Source organism: Eschrichtius robustus, chromosome 7 (assembly GCF_028021215.1).
Source record: "Eschrichtius robustus isolate mEscRob2 chromosome 7, mEscRob2.pri, whole genome shotgun sequence".
NCBI lineage: Eukaryota > Metazoa > Chordata > Mammalia > Artiodactyla > Eschrichtiidae > Eschrichtius > Eschrichtius robustus.
In genome coordinates, this window is record NC_090830.1 from 122,818,916 (window position 1) to 122,844,532 (window position 25,617).

A 25,617-nucleotide genomic window follows, 5' to 3' on the forward strand; every position below is an offset into this window, starting at 1 on the left:
ATTGTAGGGATCTCATGAAGATTCTTGAGCAGGAAAATAGTTTGATGGAAATCTACTCTGGTAGAACCATGTAAAACCATCTGAGACAGAAAGAGAACTTTATACTCCAGGTCGCTGCTGTTTTTTAACTGGGTTTGAGTGATGTCGGGCAAAGGATGAGCATCTTATAACCTGTCAGGTATTTAGGGGGAGTTTCTTGTTGTTACAGACTTCGACGAACCTTCCACAGCTTCTCATAAGCAGTGAACATTTAAGAAAATCGTGAATGCTGGATCAGAAGCTCCCAGAGGGGCAAGGACTTTGCTTTCTTTGCCACTGTGTATCCAGTCTCTGGAATGAGGCCTGAAATGGAGCTGGCACTCGAGCATCTGAATGAGTTGTTGGTGCAGCAGCCCTGGAGCCCAAATATGCAGTACTGGTCATCTCCAGGCTTAATTAAAAGCTGTGTCACTGAATGAGTGTTATTTAAAAATGTCATGAGGCCAGTGATGCCACTGGGTACCAATTTTCTGGTTGGTTTTTTTCCTTCCAGATGGCAGACAGTCAAGAGCATATTGTGGAGCAGGGGGCTGGGGACTCAGCAAGCAATGACACAGTTGATGCGAAGCCAGACCGGTCCTCTTTTGTCCCATCACTCTTCAGGTAAGTTTCCTTCCTTGCTGAGTTAAAGAGGGACACTGGGCCACTTCAGCCTACCACGCCTCTGCCCGCTCCACCCACCCATGCGGCAGCGGGCCTTCAGGGAAGGAGGTCTATGCTGTGCGTGGGAGATTTGCACAGAATCCTGCCAGCTGTGTGTGACAACACTGGGGTCCCCCTGTGCACTCCCCTGTCCCCAGGGCAAGCCCAGGTATGGGGGAGCCAGGCTCTGGGGGTCTCTTGCCGCGGTGGCAGCTGCCCAGGAGTGAGGGGCTGTCCCCGTCAGAGGTGATTTGCCGCTAGCCTCCTTCGGGGCAGAGCGTGGGCTGCTGCCGCCAGTGGGACCAGGCTTGGCTGAAAGGCAGAACTGAGGGCCATGGCATGGGAAGTGGTAGGGTGGCACTCTGCTGATTCCTACCTTTTCCTTTTTGGAGTTCACTTTTGAAGTTCTAAACTTTACATTTAATAACAATCATAACAGCTTCATTTGTTAAGCTTCTGTATGCCAGCTCAGTGTTGCATGTAGCCCTCACAATCCCAGGAGATGGTTCTACTCTTACCATCATTTAACAGGTAGCTAAACTGAGGCATTAAGAGGGTTAGTAGCCTGCCTTTCTGGTGGCAGTTAATAAACGGTAGAGCTGAGATTAGAACCCAAACGGTACCAGCACCACTCCCTTAACAGCTCTGCCGTGCTTTCTATTTATAAGTAGGGCTGCAGGGACGTGGAGGAGCCCCTTCCCTCCCCTCCTTAACCTTGGTCATGGAGGGGCAGTGAGTGGTATTCCCTGGCAAAGAGGCAGGAGTGGTCTGTGCGTCAGAGCATCAGACTTCTCCGTAGCTCCTAAACCAAGCCCCACGGCGGAGGGACAGCGAGGGGCATAAAGGGTGAGGTTAGGGAGTGCTCCCAAGCACAAGTGTTCGGGAGGGTAAGAGCTGGTGATGAGGGGCATTCTGGCTCCCTGCAACATCCCACAGAGATCCTTTGGTCATATCATCCCAGACATGACTCGGAGAAGTGGGAAGGCCTCGGCACCCTGGATCCAAGTTCCGTTGGCACTGGTTGCCATTGAGGGTCAAAGATATCTGACGAGATGACCAGAAAATACAGCTCCAATTACTGAAAACTTTTCAAAGCCACGAGTTCAAGTGGTCCAGGCTAAACCACTCCCCAGTGCAAACCCTTTAGAGCAGTGGCCTTCAAATGTTTTTGCTCACATACCCCCCAAATAATGTAAAACTACACACCCCCTCAAAATAGTTGCAGAGGATGTAGTAATATTTCAGTTTTCCCATCTCTCTGAGTATTCAGGTTAAGCAGGTTGCCTCTAAGTGAAAGAGAAACAGGAATCATATAACAGCCATTTCATAAGTCTTAGTTAGCTGATGCGGCAGTTTCTATGTGATCTAAGATTTCAGGGAGGGTGAGAAGTCCACCCTTCTCCTCTCTAGTGGGAGATGGGAAACTGGGAAAGGGGAGATGGTATCATATTCAGGCAGACCAGTTTTAGGAAAAATACAAATGGAAATTGAGGATCTGGCAATTCATTCACTTAAAACTGTCTTGTCTGCACCCCTTGGAAAATCTCTTGAGTACCCTGGTTGGAGACCACTGCCTTAAAGACCCATCATTTTGCAAAAATAGGTGTGGTCTGTGATGTGGGTTTTTATTTACCCCCTTAACTTCTTTGGGAAGGTAAATAAGCCTGGGTAATCTTCTGTATTCTGGTCCACTATACCTTTTTTTATAGTGTGGCTGATATTGATGTCAAGCTACATATTATGAAAATAAACAGTGAATATTTAAATACTTGCAAAATATTTAAATTAAATTCCATTTTATGAACTGCTTATTTTAGTTGTATGAATTGCAAGACACGATTGTTGAATTATTAAATGTATTTGAACTACAATAAATGTCAATTTAATGCCTTATTCATCTAGGTTGTGAAACGTTAGTTGTTTATTTTCTTTGCCTTCTCTAGGCATCTGACTCGTACCCATGTGTTAGGTTGTACACGGACCGTCTACCAAATAGGCAATCAATGCAAATAAAATTCAATCAGGATTTGCGACATACCCGTAAAATTTAGATTTTTCCTTCCTTTTTTTTTTTTTTTTTTTTTTTAACTTCAGCAGGATAGAAGGTCCTTTCATCTAGTAAAGTATCATTGGCTTTAAAATTAATCACTTGAGATGCCATTTTTGGTCACATCCATTATTTCACTTATTCATTAAATACTTGCGGTGTGACAGAGAGAACTCAAGTCCCTTGCACCAAATCCCATGGTTGATTAGTGGCAGAACCAGGATTTGAACCTGTATTCACCTGCCTCTCAAAACCAAGCTCTCCACCACCAGTCGCTGTTGCCGCCTTTGTGTACCTGATCCTGTGTGTGGCCCTGGCGCTGCAGCCAGGAGCAAGAACAGCGAGGTCAACGTGGCCCTTGCCGCACTCACATTCTGGCGGGGAAGGCAGACATGGAGCCAGTTAAGCCAGATTTTAGCAGGACTTGTCTGCAGGTCACGTAAAGGATTGGGAATCAATCCTAAGGACGGCGAAGTCACTAAAGGGTTTTAGCTGTAGAGTGACTTGATCGATTACACCTACGGAAACCCACAAGACCACTCGAGCTGCAGCATGGAGGGGAGTGCCCTGAGGAGGGGTTTGTGGCGAGGGGACGTGAGTTAGGAGGCCATTGCTGCTCCCCAGGCCAGAGTGGATTGTGTAGATGGAGCGGGACCGGGGCTTCCAGAGGTGCCTGGGAGGTAGAAGCCACCAGACTTTGACCACGTGGAAAGAGAGGGCCGAAGAAGGGAGGGACGAAGAGGCAAGTGGCACCTGCACCCCTGGGAATAGTTGAAGGCGGCTCGTGCCCACTGAGCCCCCTTGCTCAGCAAAGAGGTAAAGCCGTGTATATTTCTAGTGTCACAGTGACAGAACTGCACCAGCATTCGCTGCCTCTCAGTGTTCCCCTGACTGTGCCTCTTGAGAAACTTGGCTGGCGTCAGGGACCTTGTATATGATGGGGTGAGACTCTAAGTGTGATTAAAACAGGGTGATCTGAAGCAAAGAGGGAGTGTCCCTTATCACACCTGACCCATGGACACCCCGCACTTACCCTCTGTGCCTTAAGGATTCTAACTGGGATTGTTACCTGTGACTCACTGGGGCGACCCGAACACAGCACTAGATGCTGGTTGTTTCCTGCAAATCTGGCAGGTGTGCAGTAGCCCCGCCCATGGCCCCCGCTGTGGCGCGTGGGGAACTTGGCTTCCCACACTTCGGAGGTGTGGGTGCAGCCTGGGGGAACATCAATGGCTGCTCCCTGCAGCTGACGGCAGGCACCTTCCCCCTCCCGTCCCATCCCCAGTTCCCTTCTCTAAGCGTCAGAATTGCAGGGAGGTAAGGCAGTGGAGGGGCCAGTGGCACCCCCATCCGTCTCTAGTCGAGGACCCTCACCCTCCTCTGGAAACCTCAAGGATTCTGGGAAACGAAAAGACGCCTCTTTTTCCCCCAAAAGCCTGGGCGGGACTCAGGTGGTCCCAAGCCCTCACACTTGTCTTGGCTGTTTTGTGTCAGTGCCACTAGATGGCATGACAACATCATTTTATTTCCATTTTGCTGGGCCCTGAATAAACCAGGCAGTTCCTTAATTCACTTTTCTTAAAAAAAAAAAAAAAAAATTTATTGAAATATCTTCTACTTATCTGATTATTGGAGAACATTTGAAAAAACACAGAAAACCACAAAGGAAAAATATTTAGAATGTAAATTTTACATTAGTGAAGTACTTGGACTTAAAAAATAATGACTTAGAAGAAATAAGTACTGTCTGCCCTCTGATCCGCATCCGTGAATCTAACCAACTGTGGATCAAAAATATTGGGAGTGGAAATTCCAGAAAGTTCCAAAAAGCAAAACTTGAATTTGCTGAGTGCCAGCAACTATTTACATAGTATTTACATTGTTTTAGGGATTATAAGTAAACTAGAGATAATTTAAGGTATAAGGGAGGATGTGCATATGTTATATGCAAATACTACTCCATTTGAAATACGGGACTTGAGCATCCGAGGATTTTGGTATCCTCAGGGGTCCTGGAACCAACCTCCTCGGATACGAAGGGCCAACTGTGTGTGCACAGTCTGTGTTCATTATGAGCCGTAGTTGATGAACAAGGCGTCCTGTCATCTGCGATCTTGAAGAGGGATCCCTCCTGATGTAAAGGTAACCCTAGATCTTGGCCCGGGTTACCTGTCATGCAAGTCAACGATGTGGTCCCTGCCCTGGATAGAAACTCAAGTTCTTAGTGAATATCTAGGCACGGGTATAGAAAATAGCTAACAACAGGAAGTAACTGATTGCAGAATTGTAGAGTATTGGGAGCTGTGGGAGGCTGGGAGAAGGAAGGATGAGGGCGGGCCTGGAGGAGTTGGGACTTGTCAGAGAAAAGGCAGTGGGGTTATCAGGGCACTAGAAGAGCCTGCCTGCCGGGGCCAGAGCCACGGTGGGAATGATGGCCAGGCCCCATGGCACAGGTCTGGGAAAGTGGGTAGAGCCCTTGGACAGGCTGAGTTTGATCCTGGTGGCACCACTGAGAGCCATTGCACATGTAAGACCAAGCCCTGCCCAGTAGCCTGGAAGATGTCCCCCTTCCAGGAACACTTCAGCTGTGAAATCAGAGGCTCCTTCCTGAGTTCTGCTCAAGGTCACTGTTAAAGGAAATAAAAAACAAAGTAGCAAACAGATTGCACATGCTCTCAAATTTCCCCAGGGCCTTGGTGGAGCCTCTGGTGTCCCTGCCGTGGGGGTGGGGGGGTGGTGGTGTATTTATCCTTCCAGTTCCCCGGTGAAGAGGACAGGAGAAAAGGCTTGTTTTCAAAGCTTGATAAGCTCCCTACTTTTGAAGCACAGGCTCAGATCCCATGAGCTTTCTCCTGTGTATCATCTTTGTGTTCTGACCTTTGTCCTCCTGGAGCGTGTTTCATAAATGCCACTTGGTTGTAATTCTTCTTTCTCCTGGGCTGCAACTTGAGTTGCTCCACCAATTGTGTTATATGTAAACAGGTCCCTATTTTTTTTTTAAAAAAGTGTTATTTGTGTAATTATAAGAAAGACCCAGGTGGCCTGCCTGTTCATTTGGAGGCGGGTAGGGGAAGTGTTTCAGAAGAAGCAATGCTTTGGAATTGGAGAAGAGAGCAAAGAAAGCAGACCTCAGCTCATCCCAAGGACTATGTCCCTAATTAAGCAAAAGCAGAGGCCAGGTCTGAGCCCCCTAAAGAGAAAAAGAACGTTAAAACATACCCAGGCAGTTTACTTTTCAGTAAAGGAAGCCTTCAGATTCAGACTCCAGAATACTGGATGCCTGTCTCCCAACTTTTTATATAAAGAGTAATAAAGATTTAATGCTATATTTGAAGTAGTCATGATACCGCCTAAAATGACAGCAGTGCTGGTGTGGAGTTGGACAACCTAGGTTCAGATCCTGGCGCTGAGTCCCACTCTTTAGTTGAACAACTAGAGCAGGTGTTTTGACCTTTTTGAGCCTCAGTTCCCTCATTTGCATGATAGGGATATGAATACCTATCCACTGGGTTGTTTGTGAGAATTAAATTATCTGATAAGGGAGAAATCATAGAATCATAATTTCAAACCGGAAGACTCCTTGGAAGGTAATTTATCCAGTTCCCCTTCTGTGTAACGATCAAAGAAAGTGAAGGCCAGAGAGGTAAAGTCCTCTATCCGTAGTCACCCAACAGGACCAAGACCCAGGTCTAATTTGGGGTCCATTTTCCCCCTGCCCCTTACATCAAGTGCCACCCACAAGTGCAGTGGCCTCTAGCTATTCAACCAAGTGCCACCCACAGGTGCAGTGGCATCTAGCTATTCAACCATATTAATCCACCAGCGGGGTGGTTTTTTTCTTCCACCCAAGTGGGTCAGCAAGTTTAATTCTTCATTGAAACTGCTCCCTTTCTGCTTCACTTCAGCCGAGAGATGGTATACAGACAGCATTTCAACAGGGCTAGCGACGGGGTTTCTGATAAAGAGGGCCACGTGCCCATTTCAGGAGCAGCGAGCCACACCTCTGAACCATGGTCACGGGGTCTAAATCTTTGAAGCCATGACTTCTACGTGTGTAGAATACCTCTAGTTATTTTAGATTATTGCTCTTCTAGAGGGGAAAAAATAAGCTCTAAAATTAACAGAAAAAGTGAGGAAGGGAGGTAAATGTCAGGTTTCCATAGTGATAGAACTTTTAAAACACCGTTAGTGTAGAATTAAGTCCAGTAATAGAAGAGTACTATGAAAATAAGCCCCGTTGCTTCTCAAGGGAGCTCATAATCACAAATAAGAAATGTGCATTATGGCCTTGCACGTTCAAAGCCCAAGCTTGCTGGTGCTTGGGGCTTTCTGTCTGGCCTGCGTCTGATAGGGTGAGTTTGTATACCGCTCAGCTGAAAGTGAAGAAGACAGACGAAATGGTTGTGTAAGAATCAAGACTGAAGTGTGTGAGCTGTTCGCAGTTCTGGAGCTTGCAGCCACAGTACAGGCACCACTGTGTCTCCCACTTCATTCTAGGCTATTTAAAGAGAATTCAGTCCTTTATTTCCCCCGAATGACTTTTTTCTTTGAGTCATTTGTCAATTTTTATTGCCAGAGGTCTCTGTTCTTTTTCTAAGGGGGAAGTTGGAAACATGGAGGCCGATAATTCTTCTCCTTAGCCTATTTTAAACTGACTTTGTTTCCCAGTGTAAGTGTACTTTTGCAAATTGAGTTTCAGAGAAGAATGTACGGAGCCAGTTTTTTCTCCTTCACAAACCTGAGGAATAGCAACTGATTAGGAGGTTTCCCAGGAGTGCAGGTGTTATAACTCCCCTTCGTCAGCTCCACACCTTTCATTGACTGTGACCTTGAACCAGGAAATTGAGAAAAGCATTGCTTAATAATTTTGGTTTTTACGCATCCACCTCTTCCTCACTGCATTTGGAGGGGTGAAATGGGAAAGTGGTGGTAACTCCTGAGTCATTCGCTTTATCCAAGACCCTTGAAAAATGTTTATATGCCTCACTTGAAAATTAAAGTTTTTGGTATGCCTCTATGGTCTTTTATTTTATTCTTATATTACTACCTTGAGGACCTTTAAAAGGAAAAAAAATAACCTAATGAATTTGAACTCTCTGATTCAGCACAAACTCACTTCCTATTTTTGCTCACTCACATATAACTTTACATACTTTGCACTTCCTATGTGTGCTGTTTTGCCACCTTTTGTAGATTTGGCACTTCGGTGGGTTGCCCACATCTGCGTGCTCATCACTTTAAATAGCTGTGTAGTATTTTATTCTCCTGATACTCTGTCCCCTGCTTAGCCACTTCCCCATTGTTTCCAGTTTTTCCCTCTCAGAGATGGTGCTACTGGCTGCATCTTTGTGGAAATGTGGGTTTTTTTCCATGGGACCCCAAGTTCCTAGGAAGTCGCTTTTTCTCTAGGGAGCTGTCCTGGAGTGGGGAGGATGCAGCCACGTGGAGCCTGGGCATTTCTGCCGGTCAGCAGAGAAGGGGGAGGCCAGTGTGACTTTCCCAGCCCCAGTGTGAATGGTCCTGTGGAAAACTCCAGCGTGCAGTTCACTGCTGATTCAGTCACAGGCCTTCAGGGCCGGGCGGACTGTGCCAATCTTCTGCCCCTGCTGTGCTCCGAGCATGTTGAGTTTTTATTATTTCAGGGAAGAAGGAAACTCGCTGCCGGTCATCGCAGGGCGAAGCCTAGTTCTGATGCAGAGGGGGTTGCTTTCAGATGGAGACATGAGGTACCACCTTCACTCTGTCCCTTCCTCTCGGTCTTGTTCTGTGCCTTGGTATGTCAGGACTGCTGGGAATGCCCTCTACTGAAATCCTGAAACCATGAATGAATCATCCCAAAAATATTTAGACAAAGCAGCTACAAAAACCAGAGCTCTAGTTCCGAATGAAGCAGCCCTGGGGAAATGTGTGCCTGGTGGTGTGTTTACTTTCATGCTGATGAATGTCTGCAAACAGACAGAGCTACTGGGAATCCTATTCATGGAGACACTTTAGAAAATAAATAGGAGCCAGTTTGCCTGCTTATATTCCCTTCCAAATATAGAAAGGTGTAATTCACGTTTCGAGCAGCCTGGGGGATCTGTAAGAAGATAAAACCTGTATTTATTCACTCTGGTGATGGGGAAAATTATACTTGTACCCAGAGTGGATTGTAAAAATTTTTCGTGCACTCTCTGAGGCTTTTCACTTCTTTGTATAGTAGGTACAGTATTTTTATCTTATAATGTTTTCTGGTATGTGTTACTGTAGACTGTTCAAGGAAGTCTTTCTATATAAATAACTATCAGAGCTTGGTGGTAATTCTTTGCCTCTTGATTTTGCTGAAATGACTGCGAAATCTGAGGTTCCAAAAAATGGCTCTCGACCTGAGAAGTTAGGATAATCTCGGTCCTTCCTGATAATCAATACTGGTATTATCTGTGTTCCTAGCAGAGATTTGAGCTTACCAAAACATATCTGGGAAATGAAGATAGTGGTCCTTGCGCATATGAGCGAGGAAATACAACACCAGCAAACATGAAGGATGGTTAGGAAGCGCCATAGTTAGCCAACCTGCTTGTGTAAATTAACTGCTCATTGTATTTGAGTGCACACTTGAATGCACTTCCTAAGTCAGTCTTTCTACCAGGCTTTTGTAGTTGTTGTGACCTTGCTTGTCCAGCCCTAACCAAGCACGGTGATTTCGTGGCCAGATTTGTTGTTTTAAAATCTGCAGCCAATTGTATATAACACATGAGCTTTTAAGAGGATTTGGACCTTTTAATTCACTGGTCTGGTTTATCATAGCCTTGCACTTAACAGCAGGTTCCAAAACCAGAATCCTGTGTTTCTCCTCAGTGTAGTAATCTTGGCCAATGTGTTCAGAATGTAAAAAAGTCAAGTTAAAGACTGAGTTTATCAGCACAAAATTAGCAAAGGGAGGGAACAAAATGGGTCCTGGCGAGGGTACAATGGGAAGTGATAGAATCTGGCTTTAAAAATACCCTGGCCAGCCTTTATTTGTTACATCTTCCCATACCTCTCGTTTGTACTTTGCAGAACAAATGGGGGTAATGGTTATTAACATACTTTGTAAAGCATAAAACCCTATTAAAAAATATTAATGAAACAACAAGGTCCTACTGTATAGCACAGGGAACTGTATTCAATATCCTTTGATGAAACCATAATGGAAAAGAATATGAAAAAGAATGTATATATATACGTGTAACTGAATCACTTTGCTGTACAGCAGAAATTAACACAACATTGTAAATCAACTATACTTCAATAAAATAAATTTTAAAAATATATCAGTGATACTTGTTCCTGGTGACTTAGGGACTATCTTACGTGGTTCCTCCACCATCTGTACCGTTTGTCAGATTCAGGAGAAAGGCTGGTTTCCACTGATCCGAACTTGAACGAAGTGCGGGTGCCCACCTGTTGGGGTCTGTGTAACGGCAGTTCTCACGTGTGCTAGCGTCTTCTGCAGAAAAGGCCAAATGAACCCAGGATGACAAGAACAGCCACTTTTAGAAAATCTTGTCTTTGGGGGAGGATCGCCAGCTGAAGAAGTTTCTAATCTGGATCCTTGAAAGCTTCTTATCACCCTGTTCATTCCCACCCCAGCGCCCACCCCTGGAGAACCTGCGGTGCTGAGCTGTGGATCAGACCACTGCCATCTCTCTGTAGTTGGCTGATTAATGAGCACCATCTCTTTGGAGCCCTTGAGGGCCTTGCTTCTGTCCAACAGCAGTTGTTTATCTGATGATCTGCTTGGCTCTGACCATTGATCTCCAAACAAACAGTAACTCTTTATGAGCTGCTAGCACTTCGGTCACAGAGCTCACCTCCCCTGACTGTGCTGATAGTGAGTTACAGGGCCACCAAGGCGGTGCTGGGGACTCACCCAAACATTGTGCAAACAAGGGAGAATAAGGATGGCATTGCTTGCAACGTGACATTTCCTGGAAGCGTTTTGGTTGTGCTGTTAATTTCGGTTTAACGTTCAGCTCGGCTGTCACCTCTGGGAGACCTTGCGGGTTTCGTGGAGAGCCATAAATCCCACACATGACCCTAAATATAACCACGCTGCTGCCCAGGGCCGCCTTCCACAGGCTGTACTCCCCGAGGCATATCTCATTTGACTTTCTAGCCAAGAGCTAAGGGGCCCAAAGGCTGCAGCTATATAGAGAGCGGTGTTTGACAGGGCGGGACGAGCTGGTACTCTGTACCCTGCCCGGGAGGAAGAGGGACTAGCCCGCAGGGACCTCTGCTTCCATGGGCTCTGGAAGTGACGAAGGGGCTTGAAACAAGAGTGGAGAGTGCAGTGAAAGGTGAGGGCCAAGTGGGCCCAGGCAGTGGGCACACAGGCTAGTGCTGAGGCCCTCAGGCTTCAGAGGATATGAGTGTCTCCAGGACAATACCCAGGCCTGGCTCTGATCCCCTGGGTCTAGGACGAGGCCTGGGAATCTGAATTTTAACAGAGAAATCCTGGAAAAGGGACTTGGTGTCAGACCTCAGAATAAACCTGGACACTACCCCTGCCTAGCTTTGTGATCTTGGACAAGCTAATGTAATCTTTTTCTATGAGATATGGAGTTAATGTCTCACAGAGTTGTTGTAAAGATTACATGAGATAATATATGTAAAGCGGTAAGTGTTCAAAAAGTGGTACTTATTAGAACTTTATTGATTATTGTTGTTACTGTTGACACATAGAGGAAGAAGGCTAGGGAGAGGGGTAAAATCACAGTGGAAAACAGAAAAATGGGGTGTCCAGGGACGCCTTTCAACAATTCGCACAAAAAAGTATGAATCCAAAAAATCCAAAAAGTAATTTTCAAAACAGGTCTTGAAATCCACTTGCAGCAAGTGATTTTTAACTATTAAATAATAATTTTTATTTTAATCTTTTGAGTAGTTAACTTATTCATAGATAGAAAAAGAGATATACGGTCAAAATTCTTTCTCCTTCCTGCTGTCCTGCTCTGGGCTCCAGAACACAGGTAACCACTTTTGATGCTATTTAATAAATAACATGAGTAATAATAATGATGTTTATTTATTCAGTACAACTTACTACATGCCGCACACTGTTCTAAGTGCTTTGTGAATATTAACTTCTTTGCCAGCTCTGAGGCAGATGCTATAATTTTGTCCTTTTTACAAATGAGGAAGCTGAAGCCCAGAGAGGTTAATACGTAACTTGCCCACGATCATTCAGCTCTGTGGTGGGGCAGGGTTTCAAACCCAGGCAGTCCAGCCCCAGAATCCATGGATTTATCTGTTATGTCATCCTGCAAGAGTCTGCTTATGCAAATACAAGCAAGATAACGAATTTTTCCTGACACGTAGCGCACTGTTCTCACTGTTTTGCCCCTTTGTTTTGTTCCACCCTTAACACTGCTTATTGGGAATCATCCCACATTAGGATAGGGAGAGCTTCCTCATGATTTTAACAATACTGTGTGGTTTAGATTCAAGACCCTCCCTTTTACAGTCCAGCTAGGAAGTAGAGGCCGAATTAGATCTTGATACTTGCCCTGCTGGTTATTATGGGAGTGAGTGGCAACTGAATAAACTTAGGTCTGCCAACCAGGTCTTTTCATTGAGGCCTGCTATTAAGGTTCAAAACTGGACATGGGAACCCCAGGGGGAAAAAATGGAAGAGAACTTGTCAGTCCAAAAGTGTTTCCAAATAGTATTAGGTGTCACACACAAAAGAAAGACTCAAGCAAAGCGATTGCCCTGTGTTCCTGCGGAATCAGCTACTGGGGCTCCCTAACGTAAGCCCCTCTCAGGAATCAGCCCCCTTCCTATATGTGAGGCTGTACTTAATTCATGTCTCTGCAGCAGCCTGGCAACAGCAGCTGGCAAAGTGGAAGAGATGACACTGCTCCCACGAGAGGGAAAATGGGGTGAAAGGGAGATAGATAATCCCCAGGAGAAGGGACCCCAAAGCCTCACAACTAGTAGGTGGTAGACTCTAGTCTCTTGGACTCTTTTACTTGCGGAATCTATCCATAGGCAATAGACTTTAGTCCACCTGGTTTTTTCCTGGCTCCTTTCCCCTGGTGACTTCTCGACAATCATTTCTTCCTCTTATTTGTCTCTCGTTACATGCTTTAAGCTAATCATCAGGGTTTGCTTCCCCAGACTTAAGCTACAGATGGAGTTTTCCCAAAGCCAGTGCCTCTTGGGAAGATGAGCTCAATGGGATCAAGTTGATAATCACTCTCTGATACACATCTTTGGTGTGGGAAGACCTGAGTTTAACAAAAAGCTATTTGAGTTAGAAGGAAAAATTAATATGGACTGACTCAAATCCAGAAAGAAGAAGCAGATATTAAGTTCATTTTGAAAAATGAGAATTCAGTTTAGGGGAAGGATAAGAAAGGGAAATTTTCCTTATCTCCCTTGAGATATTTACTGGGGATAAGAATCACATTTCATATTCCTTTTTAAGGTATTTTTTATAACCATGGAAAGTGTTTGCTTTAAAGTGTGTATATCTTTATATACACACTTTTGTGTTCCTTTTTTTTAAGCAAGCAGTTTTCCAAATTCTATTCTGATAGAAACAGAGTCCTTTTCTTTTTTGTGTAAGTTATATCTGAGCCTGTTTTTCTTATAAAAAATGCTCACTGGTGTAGTTTGGCTTATGGCAGCCTAAAAAAATCACAGCTTGTTTATAATTTGGATATCATTGTACAGTTTGTTTTAAAATAGTCTGTATTGCAGAAGACAGAAGTGAAATGTTCTCTCATAAAGGGCATAAACTTGACCTCCAGCCTGCCAGACGTAATGCTCCTCTTGTTAGGGTCTTCGAGTGGGCTTAAATTAGCTAAAGTCCTCTCAGGAGCCAATGAGAAAATGCAGGTGAGAATTTTATCAAGATCCCAGCCCATAATAAGCCCTGACAAACGCTAATTGTTGTTATTATTACCTACAAAACGGGTGTGATTATGCCCCCTCCACCTACCTCAGAGATGTCAGTTGAAGACCGACATCTTTCTAACTTACCTCACTCTGTATGACAGAGTGTTTTTCTCTTTCTGACTTACTTCACTCTGTATGACAGACTCTAGGTCCACCCACCTCACTACAAATAACTCAATTTCGTTTCTTTTTATGGCTGAGTAATATTCCATTGTATATATATGCCACATCTTCTTTATCCATTCATCTGTCGATGGACACTTAGGTTGCTTCCATGTCCTGGCTATTGTAAATAGAGCTGCAATGAACATTGTGGTACATGACTCTTTTTGAATTATGGTTTTCTCAGGGTATATGCCCAGTAGTGGGGTTGCTGGGTCATGTGGTAGTTCTATTTTTAGTTTTTTAAGGAACCTCCATACTGTTCTCCATAGTGGCTGTATCAATTTACATGCCCACCAACAGTGCAAGAGGGTTCCCTTTTCTCCACACCCTCTCCAGCATTTATTGTTTCTAGATTTTTTTGATGATGGCCATTCTGACTGGTGTGAGGTGATACCTCATTGTAGTTTTGATTTGCATTTCTCTAATGATTAATGATGTTGAGCATTCTTTCATGTGTTTGTTGGCAATCTGTATATCTTCTTTGGAGAAATGTCTATTTAGGTCTTCTGCCCATTTTTGGATTGGGTTGTTTGTTTTTTTGATATTGAGCTGCATGAGCTGCTTGTAAATTTTGGAGATGAATCGTTTGTCAGTTGCTTCATTTGCAAATATTTTCTCCCATTCTGAGGGTTGTCTTCTCGTCTTGTTTATGGTTTCCTTTGCTGCGCAAAAGCTTTTAATTTTCATTAGGTTCCATTTGTTTATTTTTGTTTTTATTTCCATTTCTCTAGGAGGTGGGTCAAAAAGGATCTTTCTGTGATTTATGTCATAGAATGTTCTGCCTATGTTTTGAGAGGGGAGACTTCAGAAGGTAGGAGACCAGACTGAGGGCATTTCTCTTTTAGAAATAAAATGATACGACGGAAGAAATTTGGCCTTATAAAAGTGGAGGATAAAGTCATGTTGAGGTTGAAAACAGCAATATGGAATCTGAAGTTTCGACTTAACATAGCTAACCTGTAATCTGGACCAAAGTAGGAGGAGAAAGGGGAAAGGCCACATCCTTTCAGAGATTCTGAGAAACTCAGATAACATTCAATGAAAACTCAGAGTAAAATACCCTTGGACCCACATTCATCAGGGAACAAGCTCAGTTTTTACTTTCACTTTACTTCTTCCAACTTTTGATGAAGCTTTGGGGGGATGGTGGACAAATCATTCTAACAGATACTCAAGAGCATAAGGCTCTGGAACGCTGACATGAAGGAGGAGGCCTGGGTGATGGTCCCACCTTGCCGATCACTAGCTGGGTGACCTTGGACAACCCCCTGCCTCTCTGTGGACCTCAGTTTCCATGTCTGCAAAATGAGCAAATAAAACCTGATTCATTCATTCATATGACAGTTTTTAACTTCATTGCCTGACTAAAACCTCTCATACAGTATTTAGTAGGAAGTGGCAAGAGTGGACATATTTGACTTGTTCCTGATCTTAGAGCAGGAAGCATTCAGCCTTTCATCATTAAGTATGTCGATGAAAATTCAATTAACTATCAAGTCAAGAAGAAAACGGGAATTTTATTTGAGCCAGAGCAAGGGTTATAACCCAGGAAGCATATTCTCAGAAGGCTCTGAGAACTGTTCCACCTGTTAGAAGTCAAAGGCACAGTCATATTCATTTTTGAGACATAGGATCGTCCATCAAAATGACATACTGATATTTCACGTAAAGTTCACCAAAGTTACATGGTCCAGATAAGCACATACAAAGCCAGCAGCAAGTCACCATGACCCCCTACAGAACTGGGAAAGAATGCCATTTTAAGAAGTTACATTGCTAGCATCCGAAGAAAGAAGAAATATTGATCGTTACAGTTGAGCGGGCACTCCTGTCTTTGAGGAGTTCTGGTTAACATGTAGTGCAGAGGTAAACTGCACATTAGGGAGGGAGGGAGGAGGCCCAAACAAACACAGAGAATTTTATGTTTAATTTTTTCTTGTCCCACCTTAAAATATAAATTTTATTTCATCAAGTATGATATTAGCAGTGGGTTTTTCATAGATGCCCTTTGCAGGCTGAGTTAGTTCCATTGTAATCCTAGTTTAGTGAGCATTTTTATCATAGCAGGGTGTTGGATTTTGTCAAATGCTTTTTTGCACCAATTGAGTTGATCATGTGGTTTTTGTCCTTTATTCTATTCATACAATGGATTACATTGGTTGATTTTTGGATGTTAAACCAACCTTGTGTTCCTGGGATCAATCACACTTGGTCATGGTGTATTACCCTATTTATAGGTTGCTGGATTGGCTTGCTGATATTTCATCAAGAATTTTTGCATCTGTATTTATTAGGGCTATTGGTCTGTAGTTTATAACAAATATTGAGCAACTCATATGCCAGGCGTTGTTCTAGGTGTTGGGGATTCTGCAATTTTTCAAAAGAGATTAAAAAATCTCTTCTCTCATGGAGCTTACATTCAGACGGTCGACTAGCAATGCAGCTCCCCGCTGACATTTGACATTTTTGTCCTCTACCCTGTCAATGATGCCGCAGATTTCAGTCTCAGTGCCTGTGTGCCTGACTCTTAGAAAACTGGACAGTCAGTGTCTGGAGATCGGAAGGGGCCTACTTTCTTGTTTAAGTTGCTGTTCCTTTTTTCCCCTTTTAATGTCAATGTTAATTAAATTATAACAGCTACATAGAGAAGTGCACACACTTATGTACCCTTTTGTGTATGGGTTCTTCCACTCAGCGTTACCTGTCTAAGATGCATCCGTGCGGCTCTGTGTTGTCATGGTTTGTTCACTCTCATTATTGTAGGCACTTCACTGTGCATCACAGATAATTTGTTTTTTTACAAATTGAAGGCTTGTGACAACCCTGTGTTGTCAGATGATGGTTAGCATTTTTTAGCAATGAAGTATTTTTTAATAAAGATATACCTACATTGTTTTTTTAGACATATTACACACTTAATAGACTACAGTATGGTGTAAACATAACTTTTATGTGCACTGGGAAACCAAAAAGATCATCTGACTTGCTTTATTGGGTTATTTGCTTATTGCAGTGGTCTGGACCAAACCCACAATATCTCTGAGGTCTGCCTGTCTATAGTACTGCATTGCATGAATAGTCCACAATTTATCCATTCTACTGTAAATGGACATTTGGATTATTTCCTGTTTGGGGCTGTTTAAATAGTACTGCTGTGCACATGTGTGGCTCTGTCGTTAGGTAAACGTCTGCTCTCCTTTGAGCTATATACCCAGGAGGGGAATAGCTCTGTCATAGGATATGTTTAAGTTCAGTTTTCGTAGGTTCTGCCAGTTTTCCACAGAGGGATGTACAAAGGGGGCTCGCCCAGTAACGTATAATAATTCCAGGTGCCGAACGTGGTCACCAAGACAATGAAGCCATTCTGAGAAATGTACTGGTATCGCATTATGATTTCAGTTTGCATTTCTGTAGCATCTAATGAAATTAAGCAGGAGATCCTGTTCATTTTCAACATGACAATTAAACAGAACCAACTGTCCACCCCAGCTCTTTTTCTTTTTCACAGACATTGCAGCAGTCTTGGGCACCCCTTTTATGCTAGTAGCAAAAACAAGTGGTCATTCCTGTCCAAACATCTTCCACAGCCCCTGACTGGCTTTGTATTTCCCCAGTAAGAAGAAGAAAAATGACTCAGGGAAATCGGCCAAGAACCCCCGGGACCGAGTGCCTACATATCAGTATAACATGAATTTTGAGAAGGTGGGCAAATGCATCATCATAAACAACAAGAACTTCGACAGAGTGACAGGTGGGTGCTCTGGGCATGGGCTAACCTCTCCTGTTCCCTTCCAGTTTCTTCAGCTTGCATTCAGACTTGTATCAGATGTTCATCAGGAAGCCACTGTGCCCACCTACTGTGGCAGACAGCCCCTCCGCAGGTGGTATTCGAGTGTCCAGGAGAGAGGGATGCGGGGAAACTGGGAACTTTCAGTCTGAGAGTCCCATCATGTGCATTAGCGGATGTAATATTTGGACCACATGTGGGATTTGGCTGAGGATCAAGGCGGGCTGTTTGGGCTGACTGGGCCTGAGAGTCACCATGACGAGGCTCACCTTTTGTGGGTGGGCTGAGTTACCCTCTCCTTTGAGTTTGCTTCTTATTTCAGTCGCTCATCTAAATTGTGACCTTGGCAGCATTTACACCGGAGCACCTGGCCTGATGGTGCCAGCACGTGGCACTCATCGTGGACTCGGTGCTTGATTCCCACAGGAATGGATGTCCGCAACGGAACAGACAAAGATGCTGAGGCTCTTTTCAAGTGCTTCCGAAGCCTGGGTTTTGATGTGACCGTCTATAATGACTGCTCTTGTGCCAGGATGCAAGATCTGCTGAAAAAAGGTGCACTCCTCCCTTTCCTCCTTCAGTCTTCTTCCTGCTCCCCTACTGGTCTGGGGAAGACACCTTCACCTGCAGGAGGGAAATGTCTCAGCGTGGGGAGCCCTTCCTTCCTCTGGGTGACTCCATACCTGTCTCTGGGGCACCTGTCTCTCTGGAAACTTAGATCTCCCCCTAAAAAGATGAAAGCAGCTCACATCACAGCAAGAGAAATAGGTTCTGTATCTACAGAATGGTCTCAATTTCAAAACACTAATTCCTAGGGAAGTAACAAATCTACCTTTCTGTCCAGAACAGAGTTTAAGTATAAACTTTTCCCTGGTGGCAGAGAGAGAAGAATAACCCCATACACAACACCTTATTTTTTATATGACATGTTCACAAAATTGTTTCTTTAGATCTTTAACACAACCCCTGCATGTTGGCCAACAATATTATCATGCCCGTTTCATGAATATAGGGACAGAGCTTTAGAGAGGATAAAGGCCATACTGAAGGCACAGTTAGTAGGGGCAGAACCAAAACTCAAGCCTTAGTGTTCCGATTCCAGAACAATTACGTTTTCTATTACCCCACACCATCTAGTGGAAGCCACCTAGGATATTCTCGCATTTAGGGCAAATGATTGAAAGTAATGGCCTCCCAACTCATTAGATGGTGACCCACGGGCAGAGGGTAGGCACACAATTCCAATCAGCGCTGCTTTTCTTAGCTGTGCAGCTAAACAAAAAAAGACCGCCCCCCCCATAACACTCTCTCTTAAGTACCCTCTCTTATATTTTTAAGACCTAGGCATCTTTTCCTTATTTCTTCAAACAGGAATCTTAAGAGCCCACCTTCTGTACCCTAGTAGGCCACATGGTAGAGCAGACTGGAAGTCAAGAGTACAGATTTGGGGTCTAGTCCAAGTTCTAGCAGCTGGGCGAGCTAGGCAAGGCATCTGTGCCTTCTTGGTTTTTTGCTTTCCTGAAATGCGGATCATGATACCGGCTCCTCCTGCTTCTTGGGGCTGCAGTTAGCATTAGCTGAGGGAAAGATTGTGAATGTGATTTGAGAAGGGTAATGGCCTCTACAGATGTAAGGGCTTGTCCCAGTTGTAGTTTCTTATGAAAAGTGAGTTATTCCACCCGTGTCCAGGGCATGTCAGGATCACAGAAGTTTCATTTATTGTCCTGTCAAAATAGCAACATGGTGATTTTTCTTGACAGGACAAAGTGCTAGGACCTCTCCGAGATTCCATTTTTTTTATCAGTGAAATAAAGATAAACGAGGCCTACTTCAAGCGGCTCTTGTAGGGATTAAATAAGATAACTCTGGCAAAGTACCTAGATCACTGTCTGCCCGCAGTAGGTGCTCAAGAAATTCTTTACTACTTTTTTTTTTTTTTTTTTTGCTCACACCGCACAACTTGTGAGATTTTAACTCCCCAACCAGGGATTGAACCCGGGCCCTCGGCAGTGAGAGTGTGGAGTCCTAACCACTGGACCTCCAGGGAATTAAGAAATTCTAAATCTTATTCTTCCCTTATCATTGATGAAGAGAAGAGAAGAAGAAAGGATAGGTTATAGTAATTAGTTAGCTAGCTGGTTAGTTAGAACCACAGAACCTTAGATGAAATCAAGCTGAGCCAACCCATTACGTAATTTATGGTTCCTCTCCTCAGTATCCTAAATTGACAGCCAACCTAGCATTTTCTTTCTTTCTTTTTCTTTTTTTTTGTAATCTTATTTTTTACTTTTTAAATTGTGGTAAACTACATGTAACATAAAAGTTACCATCTTAACGACTTTTAAGTGTACAGTTCAGTGGCAGTGAGTACAGTCACATCGTTTGGCAGCCATCACCACCCGTCTCCAGAAGAACTCTTTTCATCTTGCATAACTGAAACTCTGTCCCCATTACACACTAACGCTGCATTTCCCCATCCCCGCAACCCCTGGCAACCACCATTCTGTTTTCTGCCTTTGTGAACCTGATTACTCTAGGAGCCTCATATACATGGAATCGTAGAGTATTTTTCCTTTACTAAGTGGCTTGTTTCACTTAGTATGTTTTATTTTCTTTAACAAATACTTGCCCAATACTCTTGTGGTCTGCTTTACAAATATCCACTCATTTAATGGGTACTGTTATCTCCATTTTACAGGCAAGGAAACCAAGGCACAAAATGGTTGAGTAACTCACCCGGTGTCACGGACCTAACAAAGGCCACACCCTTCAGCAACCCCATATGCTGTCTCCCAGCTGCTGCCTGAAGCCCTCCTACCCTTGGGGTTCTCTTCCTCATGAGGCAGCCTCGTTCTGGTTTCAGACTGAGTGAGAATTCTAGAATTCTCCCTCTCTCTAACTTCTCTCCAGGGGGGGCTCCTCCACCATCTGCCCGTCACTCTCTGTCAGTAACAGCTGCCAGGCTGGAAGGGAATACTACCTCTGAGGTCCCACAGGACTTAGGTTTTAACTTTTCAATGTTTAAATCACTTGCAGCTTCTGAAGAGGACCACAGAAATTCAGCCTGCTTTGCCTGCATCTTATTAAGCCACGGAGAAGAAAATTTAATTTATGGAACAGATGGCAAGACAACAATAAAGGACTTGACAGCCCATTTTAGGGGGGATCGATGCAAAACCCTGTTAGAGAAACCCAAACTCTTCTTCATTCAGGTAATCCCTTTCCAAAGTCCATAGAAATGGGAAAAGATTACACAATGACTTGGATTGTATCATTTTTTACAAATCTACATGCTGTTTCTATTGGGGTATGCAAATTTGGGTTGTAGTTTTCTACTTCTAAATGCTTGCCGTCTGCATTTAGATTGCATTCGATCACAAATTATGAGAGTTTAAGACATCGCAATATTTTTATTTGCTCTGCTTACTGATTTGACACATTATCAAATTATCTTGAAGATTGTTGCGTTGCTAGTACATGCCAAGCGTAGACAACACTGGGACACAGCAGTGAACAGCACACATGTTCCTGTTCCCAACTTCACGGAGTGATCTCTGCTTTGATATTTAGGCTTGCCGGGGGACAGAGCTTGATGATGGGATCCAGGCCGACTCGGGGCCTATCAGTGACACAGATGCTAATCCCCGAAATAAGATCCCAGTTGAAGCCGACTTTCTCTTCGCCTATTCCACAGTTCCAGGTATCACGTCCGTTGTCTGCTAACCAGACCATGCCATCCATCCCACCATCGAAATGAAGGCTTGCAGCTATGTCAGTTTCTTACTGCTGTAGCAATAAATTGCGACAAACATAGTGGCTTAACACACACAAATGTATTACCTTACAGTTCCAGAGGATGGAATTCCAAACTGGGTTGGCAGGGCTACAGTTCCTTCTGGAGACTGTAGGGGGGGAAAATCCACGTCCTTGCTTTCCCGGCATGTTAGAACCACCTGCATTCCTTGGCCCGTGGCCCCCTTCCTCCAGCTTCAAAACCAGCAACCTCCCATCTCTGACCCTCCCTCCACCCTTACACCACTCTTTCTGACCACAGCTGGGAAGGGTTCCCCTCTTTTAAGGACTCCTGTGATTAGATTAGTCCCATCTGGGTAATCCAGAATAATTTCCCCATCTTGTTTCCTTGACCTCAATCACGTGTGCGAAGCTCTTTTTCGCCGTGTCCGGTAACATATTCACAGGCCCTGGGGTAAGGGCATGAACATCTCTGGGGGCCATTATTCTGGGGGCCATTATTCTGCCTACCACAGGGACATAGTCACTTTTCTCTCCAAAGAAGGCCGAATTCTCTCATTTATGATTATTATTATCATTGTTGGGAATTATAAGAACAAACATTTCTTTGGCACTTTACAATTTACCGAGTGTTGTTCATGTCTTTTACCTCAGTCATCCCTGAAATAATTGTATAGGTAGTTAGGAAAGGTGTTACATCTGTCCTAATTTTACAGATAGAAGAAAAAATTGAGCTTGGGTGAGTTTAGGTGACCTGCCCAAGGTCATATAGAGATTTTGATACATAATAGAGGTATAGCTCAGACCAGGATTCTTTTATTCTTTTATACGGCATCCTGTTAAGAGACAGCAGAAATGCCTGTAGCAAGCAAGCCACCTTATGATTAACCAAGTGAGTTAATCATAACTCTGAGTTTGTTCAGTGAAGTGAGTCTGCCTGAGTGAGTTCAGTGAAGTTCCTTTGTTTGGGGTAAAAACCATCACTAAGTTAGAGTTCTCCCAACTGTAGTAGTAGTTTGTCAAGTGCTTGATACAGAGGTACTGGTTACAGTAAATAGGCCATTGTGTTTGGAAAACCAGTTCTGGCGGGATCTACAGATGGGGTTTTGTGAGAATGATAATGTCACAAGTTTTAAGGATTGTGCGTGGAAGAAAGAAACCTGGTCTCCTGCCCGTGAGAGGGAGGCAGAGTCATGGGAGCATGTATCTGTGTAAACCAACCTGTTACTCAAGTGGGAGGTGCTCTGAGCCAGGTCTAGCAGAACTAAAGAAAGAAGGGTGAACCCTAGGGAGGCAGGTGAGAGAGGCTTCCGGAAAAAAGAGCTGCTGTCACTGGGTCTTGAAAAACCAAACAGCAGGAGGAAGGGAGAGATGGCTCACCAGACAGAGTGCCCAGGGGCAGGTGGCCCAGCACGTTGGTAAAACTCAAAAGGCTGGACCACAGGGGGCTGTCAGTGTGCTCCGGCTGTGCTAACATAAGACCACAGACTGGGGGGCAGAAATTCATTTCTCCCAGTTCTGGAGGTTGAGATCAAGGTGCCGGGCATTGTGGCTTCTGATGAGAGCTCTCACCCTGGCTTGTAGACCGCTGCCTTTTCACTCCCATGGCACAGAGAGGAGCGAGAGGCCATAGCACAGGGTGTGACCGGGCATTAGCAAGGTTCAAACCCGGACAGGTAGACAGGGGGCCACGTTGTCGTGGGCCCTGTGGGCTGTGCTAAGCAGCCTGAACTTCACCCTAATATAGGGGTGCGAGGGAACTGTTTTAGGTAGGAGAGGGACAGGATGAGATTTGTGTTTTAGAGTGGTTACCTGTAGGACACATACCCTGCACGGATAGGCAGGGAGTACTGTCACTTCAGAAAAGCACGTGCGAAGGCCCCAAACACCACCAGCTCCTACTGGGTGGTGAGCGGAGCAGTGGCCAGGTCTGCTGATTTCATCTCCTTTCTCTCCCGTTGAAGGCTATTTCTCATGGCGGAACCAAGGGAGTGGCTCCTGGTTTGTGCAGGCCCTCTGCTCCATCCTGAACGAGCACGGGAAAAGCCTGGAGATCTTGCAGATTCTCACCAGGGTGAATGACAGGGTCGCCAGGCACTTTGAATCTCAGTCTGATGACCCCCGCTTCCATGAGAAGAAGCAGATCCCATGTGTGGTCTCCATGCTCACCAAGGAACTCTACTTCTGAAGATAACCATTCCAGGGGCGCATTCTAGCTGAGAAGCTACGGATCATTTGTGGGTGAATCCGAATTTTTTTTTTTTTGATGCTCTTGAAAGATCCAGAAATTCGAAAAGATTTTAACTTCAGGAAAATTGATTCAACAGGAAACTTTCTGGTGCTGTCTTATCGTCTCTGAATTTTCAGAGACTTTTTTTTTTTAACATTGTTATCCATTTGGTGACTTTCTCTTAAGATTAATTTTCTGTTTGTCTTTCTTTTTCCTTGTTGTCACACTTAGTACATACAACAAAAATGACCTCTGCAGATGAGTTCTGGCTGTCTCCACCGTGATTGGTGGTGACTTTGGTAGACCATCAGAGTCATATTTGTACCTGGCAAAGAGAGTGCTTGACAAAAGACAGCCAAAGGGATATTCATTTGCCTGTATTGCAGAAAGTGGGTATTGAATGCGGTTTGAGTGATTATTTTCATTGGCTTACAGCGGATTCTCGTGCAGAAATTCCCAGATATGTTAGAGGGGGAAAAAATGTAATGATTCCAATATGTAGTAGTCAGGATCCAGTCGGGAAAACAGAAACCATTCTAAGTATTTCAGTAGAGGGAATTCAATAGAGGAAATTGACATACGTAGATGATGAAAGAGAAGATAAATGAAAGGAAGCTGTTACCACCTAGGGCTATGAGGAGGTGTGGTTCCCTGAGTCCAGAAGCTGGGGTCATACACAGGAGCTGGAAACATGGTTGGGGGCTGGCTGGTAGGAGCTGGAACCACCTAGGAGTTGTGGGAAATGGAGCCGTGGCAGGAACAAAGCCATCGCCCAAGATGGGGCAACACCAGATGAGTCAGACATGGCAACATACCCAGGCTTCACCTCTCCTTCTGCCCTCTAGTCTTCCTCCAACACCTTACCCTTCCAGCCCTACCTGGAAGCAATCTGGCAAGGGCCCTGGGAAGTGTGATTTCCTGCAATACAGAGCATAGCAAGGGATAGTGAGGCAAGGGAGGAACAGAAATAGATATGGGCCTGGCTCACAATGTGAGTAGAAGGAATCCTATTCCCTATGTTCAGTGAGTCATCCATTCAATCATTTATTCATTGAGTTGTCAGATAATCTATGTATTACCTGTTATGTGCAAAATCATCTGTTTTAGCTTTAAAATCTGCCTGGAACTTTTTAGGTTATTCCAAGCCTTATTCTGAGTAAATTTTTTGTTACCTCTAATCCTCTAAATGGGGGAAGGTTTATGGCAAAGATATTTGCACTGTGTTTTCAAGGTGGTGTCCCCTTTTGAATCCTTGATAATTACTATTTTACTCTGCCCGATAACTTGTTAACAAACAAATGTTTATATTTATTGATTAAAATGTGGTTGTTTAATTCCTAATCTGCTCAGTTTGCTTTCCTTTTGAAGTTTTTTTTATTTCAGTGGGAAAATGAGAAAACAGGATAAGAATTGACCCTACTGACTTGACCTCAACACAGAATGTAATTCATGTTTTCTTTTGAAGCTAGAACACTAATAAAACAACAAGTAAATAATCACTTAGGAAGCTGAAACTCTTCACATAAAGGGTTAATGAACTTGTAAAGCTGTTTGTGATGGGCTGGCCCTTTTTAATTTGGCAACAGAATCAGATGGTGTAAAAGTATCTTCTTTCAATAAGAAAACTAATTTAGGGCCAGTTTATTAGACTTGTCCCTGTCTCCTGCCATCTAAAATATTCCAAATGTTCAAAATTTAAGTGGTGATCGTGAATCAAGAGAATCAACAAACACCTACCCCACTTTTCTCAGAATTCACAGGCTGTTCTTTGGGAAATAGACTACCCTGTTAAAGGTTCCTATCTTAAAAATAAATATGCCCAAGTGCATTGTAATTTGAAGTAAAAACCATAGCACTCTGCTTATTGATATTTGCCTTGTAAGCTTCATTAAAGAGACAGAAGTGATTCCAAGTGTCAGCATTAATTTTTTTTTTTAATTCTCTGAGCAGTCATTAAGCTTATAAAATAATATTACCTCACGCCCCGTAGTCCAGAAATATAAATCGCTGTTAGGAAAGAGCCTTCGTTTA

At 44.0% G+C, this 25,617-nt stretch overlaps 1 protein-coding gene across 3 annotated transcripts in view; it reads left to right on the top strand.

Annotated features, from left to right (window-relative positions):
- CASP7 (caspase 7) overlaps window positions 1-24,926 on the top strand; it is a 30,749-nt gene extending 5,823 nt beyond the window's left edge. For all 3 annotated transcript variants that reach the window (XM_068548604.1, XM_068548603.1, XM_068548602.1), the window contains 6 exons: window positions 533-642; window positions 17,431-17,567; window positions 18,030-18,158; window positions 20,640-20,815; window positions 21,174-21,303; window positions 23,321-24,926. In XM_068548604.1, coding sequence (XP_068404705.1) covers window positions 533-642; window positions 17,431-17,567; window positions 18,030-18,158; window positions 20,640-20,815; window positions 21,174-21,303; window positions 23,321-23,544 — 906 coding nt within the window. In that variant the 3' untranslated portion in view covers window positions 23,545-24,926. The remainder of the gene's footprint in view (window positions 1-532; window positions 643-17,430; window positions 17,568-18,029; window positions 18,159-20,639; window positions 20,816-21,173; window positions 21,304-23,320) is intronic.
- Window positions 24,927-25,617: the final 691 nt, after the last annotated feature.